Consider the following 6,000-nt stretch of genomic DNA (forward strand, 5'->3'; position numbering starts at 1 on the left):
GGGTTCTTGGCTATACAAAACTATACCGGGGCATGTCGTCACAATGGGTGGCAACACAAATATGATCTACTATCTAAAGTGAAAAAAGCAATTCTCCCCAGGATAGAGTATTTGACTTACTGCTCAGCTAAATTTAAACAGGAAACCACAAAATACAAAACAATTCATGAAACGGTACAAACCGTCCCAATTATCTTAATATGACATTTGTGTTTAAAACCAACATACAAAACCCACTGCATATTTTCTTTAATTGGATTTGTATAAATCTCATAGTTGTGACGACAACTAGAACCAGTCTCCATTCATCTTATAATTATGCAAATAACTGGGATATACATTTTTTTTATTTCACTTGCATAACAATATTTATGGCTTTTAAAGAAGCACTTTCAATTCTTCTTTCCCTGCTGCTTTGGGATAAAATACGAGCAATCACCTTCAGTGCTTTTCTTTATCTTTATATCTCTTTGGAACAAGCCGTCACATTATTATTATTTTTTTTAATTTTTTTTAAAGTTGGGAATGTTTCTCAGCACAGGTTTATTTTTTTTTCAAACTTATTTTGTCAACAAACAAAACCGTGTGAACCATTCAGCAAGGCATGCTGTCACACTAGGCTATATGTGGTTGTCACAATGGAACCTGCAGTTTACTGACACTGCTTTTAGAAAAACATCTTTGTTTGAAATCTGAAATCTTCTCCAAAGTAGCCTAATATATGTCATCACCCGATGGCACCCGGTCCTTTTTAATTACGCACATAACCGGGACTCCAAAGCGCATTTTTAAACATACAAACAGGTTTAAAGAAGCACTTGCCATTCTTGTTGCCCGGCAGCTTTGGGGTAGAGTCTGACATCACTGTTGAGGTTGAACAAGCTGTCATCTTCAGAGAGATGAGGCAGGTCGGGCTTATAGAGGGGATGCGCATAGAGCGCCTTCAGTCTGGAGGAACCCTGGATAGCTCTCTGCTTCTGTGCGCTCGCTGCATCTCTCATCAAAGCTCTCTCCTCCGAGCCCAGCTGCAGCTGTCTCACTCTCTTTTCAGACTCGGCTCTCTCCGTCACCTTCTCCAGTGAGTGCGAAGTGAGGTTGGAGTTGGGTTCATTGCTGAAATCCTGCAGTAATCTCAAAGAGTGTTTATTAGGCCAGCCCGGTTCGGCGGCGGCGGCGGCGGGGCGCTGTTTGGCCCAGGATCGCGGCTCCTCGCCCGGTGTGTGAGCGCAGGAGCAGCCGCCTCCACCTCCAGCGCTGGAGCTCGAGCCCGCCGCGCGCTTCTCCAGCTTGGGTAACAGGTCTATCATGATGTGCATGGTGCAGGCGACGAGAAACACCATTAAAATCAACACGCGAAATCTACGGAAGAGGATCATAATTCTACCTAATAAAGAGATGATAAAGAGACTCAGGGGCGCATGTGGTGTCCAACTGTAATCCTCGCTATGATGGGAGATGCATGTTCACAGCAGGATGCAGAAGAAGATACTCGCACCTATGTTTCCAGATGCGTCAAGGAAGATTTCTTTTCGGCATAGCTGCGTGTTTTATTTTCAGGTGAGGTTCAGACGTCCTGTCGCGTCCTTACAGGTTCGTGATAAAGCGCATGTCCCGGTAAATAATGACAAAACGCGAGGAAATCGCCGGTGTGACTTCTCAAGAACCGCACGTCCCGTGTGTGGATATCTTCAGTATGTGAAGAGGGAGATAAAGTGCATGAGTTCCTCACGAGGAGCAGCCAGTGACAGGTGTAGATGCATCAGTGCCCTGAGAGTTAAATATCAGGATCCTGCCTCTCCTCGTCAGCGCATTCAGATTGGCTGAGTGCATGAGACTCAAGGAAGAGCGACTCAAAGATACTCGGCTTGGAATGTCAGTGCAGTTCCCTCATGTGAAGACAGAGGGCGCGTGCGCATTAGACCGACGTTATTAGTGATAGGTAGCAGTAACACTATTCTCATTAATGCAAAACTATTATATACATCAGTAGATACTATATGCATTTTGAAAAAAACAATAAAATGAAAATCATGTCATTTATTCACCCTAACTGAACAACAACAACGACACAAGGGTGAGTCAATCATGTTTGTTAATGTTATTCATGAAAGGTTTCAGTGTCTGGTGTTATGGGTTTTTATCTGTCATTACCTGAGCTTTCAAGCTCAGCGTTTACGTTTTTAAGGCCAACAAGCCTATATGCAAGAGCTCTCCATAAACGCTGAGACTTCTGCTTGGGCAATTAGGATTCAAATCAGTTTATAGACAATTTGAATATAATTTCCCAAACTGATAGTTGAACAGATTTGGAAAGATTAGCCTCATAAGAAGAGGATGGAAAACCAAAGCAATCGTCAGTATGGTGCCGAAATGTAAACGTTTTCATCAGAACAATGGCAGGATTTTATCACCGCCATACACTACTTGATTAAGAGTTATGAAATTGATATGGCGGTCTGCCATGGTTTATGTCTGGGGCATGTATTTTGATGAGAAAGCATTTATCTTCTTTGCTTTGTCTTAAGGATTATTACTGACTCAAAGCAAGCAGATGAAAAATGATGTCTCAAAATTAATTAAAGTTTAACATAGAGCCCTGGGGGCTCTCAGCAGCGGCAATCCACCTGTCACTCAAGTGGCCACGCCCTTAATTATGTTAATTATATATTTTAAACGGATGAGTTATAAAAACATTTTCACCCCCTCACAGCTGTCATGAAGGGCAAAATTAGCTATATACACCAAAAAAAAAAAAAGTATTTTTATTAAATCTGATTTAAATGTTAAATTTAGAAAAAAAATAATGGGGGAAAAAAATCTATGCACTTATGCCAGAAACGCGGGTGTTTCTTCAACTACTTTATAAAAACTAACAGTTTGTTATGAAGGTCACATTAAAATGAAAAAAAAAAAAACTGCATTTTTACATAATGTAGGGGGAGAAATGAATATGGTTTCAGAAAACACTCTTGTTAACAGAACACCATCTCTAAACTGTAGTAATATCATATAGAGTTCTCAGTGGGAAAATATGAAAAGACTCACAGATTACATAAAGAGAGCTGTATGTAAGTGTTATAGTTTTGTATGTATTCTCGGTTGACACTCTGTCATGCCAGTGCAGTCTGAGCTCATCTTGGAGGATAAAACTCCTAAATTTCCTATATATAGAACACTTTTATGAATACAGCATGAGAGTAAAATAAATCAGGGTTATTTGTAGGCCAGGACCCCTTTGTTCAACTGCTAAATGTCTTTAAATGAACGTTTCCATATTTTGCACTGTCCTCCTTAATGTAAGCCAATTTCAGCTCCTTTTCAAGATATAACAAAGGATCTGGAGCAGTAAAGATGTTATCCTTTCTGCTTCTATCCTTTGCGTTTATGCAAATCTGACGTGATCCGGGAAATCTGAGAGCTTGTAAGAACACGCCATTGTGTTTATTATGAATCAGACAGTAGAGTGCTTCATTAATAGCTGGCCAAAGGGAGTGTAACAAAAGGAGAGCACCTTTTGTCCTTCTCATCTTTTGACATCCTCTCCTCATCATAACCTGCGTATTAAACACGTTTACCATGCCAACCGGCTTGTGATATTGTCCATGTTGTGAAGCTTTCAGTTGGTGAGTCACAAGCCAAAATTGGGCCAGAGGTCCGTTCTGTTTAGACAGAAGGAAAACAACAACAAAAACAATGCTTCATGTAAATAATAAAATGCAACTAATCCTATTAATATCATTAGGATAGAAAAGGAATAGTTAATCCAAAAATGAAAATAGACTGGAAATGTACTTTTTGAAGTTTGTTTCTTCATCTGAACAGATTTGGAGAAATTTAGCATTACGTCACTTGCTGACCAATGGATCCTCTGCAGCGAATGGGTGCCGTCAGACTTAGAGTCTTAACAGCTGATGTAAGCATCACAATAACTTTGATTGTTTTTAACCTCAAACCATCGCATCCAACTAAAAAGAATGCATACAATTGCTTTTTCCAGTGAAGGTTTAGTGAAAGTCATCTCGTCTGAATCAGGAGAGAAAAATGCACAGATCAAGCATTGTTTAAAAGTTAAAACAGTTTCTAAACAAATATGTCATTTGTATTTTGATGTGAGACAACATCAGGGACTTTTTCACAGGAGGAGTGATTATTATGGATTATGAACTCATATTTTGGCCATGAAGCGATGGTTTAAAATTGAAATGCTAAATTAAATTACATTTAAATTTTAAAAGACACAGCTTTTTACGTTACAAGATGTGGATTATTGTGATGTTTTTATCAGCTAGTTGGACTCTCACTCTGACGGCACCCATTCACTGCAGAGCATCCATTGCTGAGCAAGTGAAAACTCAATACTTTCAGGACACTTTTTTTATTCATTTATTTTATTATGATCAACAATTTTAGTACTTTTTCAAAGTTAAACCTGGGTGCTGAAGCACAATAACATGATAAACACTGCTTAAAAGCACAAAGGTGCTACCCTCTTTGTGACTGAGCTGGGGAAAAAAATTATGAAATGAATTCCAGTGTCTCGCAACAGTTTGAAGGCAAACAAAGTGTCAGCATTTCACAACTCTGCCTCAAATTGATTAACATTCCTTTTTGTCAAGATTATTCATGGCAGCGCATTTTTCAGTGCAGGCTAAAATACAGTGTTGAGGGGGTGTACCAGCCTAAATAAAGCATTGTAATCATCCTAGCTGTTGCAACACAATTTCATTACCTCTCAAACAGGTCTGTGAAAAACGCAAACACACGCATTTCCTTGAAGCCTCCGACAAGGAACATGAACGTTTTTTGTAAACCCGGAATGCTGATGAGCCAGTCGGATGAGCTTGTCGGCAGAACTGACCATTTTTATTAGATATAAGCTCATGGATATCTTTTATATTCTGGGTTTGGATAGCAGACTCTGGTTCCTGTGATGCCCAAAAGAGCAATGTAAAGTCATCCGTCACTACATTCTTGACATAAAGTAGTATTAAAAGAAGCACAACGTCATTCATTTAGATTCATATACCAGTTTTATGGGAGCAAAAGGGGTTTCTACAACTTAAAATCCCGCGAGGAAAATAAAACAGGTTTTCTGACGAGATAACTAGAAAATGTGAGTAGCGCTTGCCTAAGCAAACAAGCCACCGCCACTATGCTGGAGTGCTGTGGGTGGTTGTCAGAATGCTGTAGTAATGTGGTTTCTTAGCTTGTTAGCATGGTTTCTAGCATGTCGCTATGTTAGGATTGCTAGAATGTACCGGATGGTTGCTAGGGCAGAGCTACAAGATTGATAAGAAGATCTGAGTGGCTTTAGCGTATTGCTAGCATGATTTAGATGGCTGCTTGTGCAACGATTTGTGGATGCTAATGTATTCTTGGTAGTTTCTTACCAGCAAAAGTAAAAAAAAAAGGCTTTTTCCATGTGTTTATGATATTCTCTTCCTTTGATATGGCTAGAATCCCCTCTTCAGTGTAAGGTACGGTCACAAAATTTTGACCCAATTTACAGTTTGGACGAGTCAATGCTATTTGCCAAAAACCAGCCCTTATGTAACAAAAATATATGGGAATTTACTTCAAAATATAATGCGATATATTAAATTGTTCAGCTTATGCTACTGTAAACTAGCTATATTTATATTATGGGGAATGAAAGGTTCATATTTTGGTTTTGGGAGTCCCCAACAACAGGATGACATGCATGCAAGGTCAAAAAACACTTTCATTGTCTTATAATATGCATTTATTTTTACCTTACTTGCTCAACGACTCCCAAACGATTCGCTCAAGGATTCGTTTTTCCAAACCCCTGCTTTGCGTGACGCTAATCTGCGGTGATTGGTCTAATTTTAATGTCATCTCGCCTGTAACGCCTGATAAAGCGGTGTTTGTGAGCGCAGTGCTGCTTTGTGTACAGCTTTACCGGGGAAACCGCTATTTTACCGCTCCAGAAGCGGCACCTAGTGGCAAAGAATGCATTTGCATTTTCATTCAGACCAA

At 39.6% G+C, this 6,000-nt stretch overlaps 1 protein-coding gene across 1 annotated transcript in view; it reads right to left on the reverse strand.

Moving 5' to 3' along the window:
- Positions 1–1,949, reverse strand: part of LOC107559519 (extracellular serine/threonine protein kinase FAM20C-like) — a 54,388-nt gene extending 52,439 nt beyond the window's left edge. Inside the window, exon 1 of the mRNA XM_016243379.1 lies at positions 819–1,949. Coding sequence (XP_016098865.1) covers positions 819–1,376 — 558 coding nt within the window. The 5' untranslated portion in view covers positions 1,377–1,949. The remainder of the gene's footprint in view (positions 1–818) is intronic.
- Between the last annotated feature and the right edge of the window lie 4,051 nt (positions 1,950–6,000).

The sequence above is a fragment of the Sinocyclocheilus grahami genome, unplaced genomic scaffold (assembly GCF_001515645.1).
Source record: "Sinocyclocheilus grahami isolate Dianchi unplaced genomic scaffold, SAMN03320097.WGS_v1.1 scaffold689.1, whole genome shotgun sequence".
NCBI lineage: Eukaryota > Metazoa > Chordata > Actinopteri > Cypriniformes > Cyprinidae > Sinocyclocheilus > Sinocyclocheilus grahami.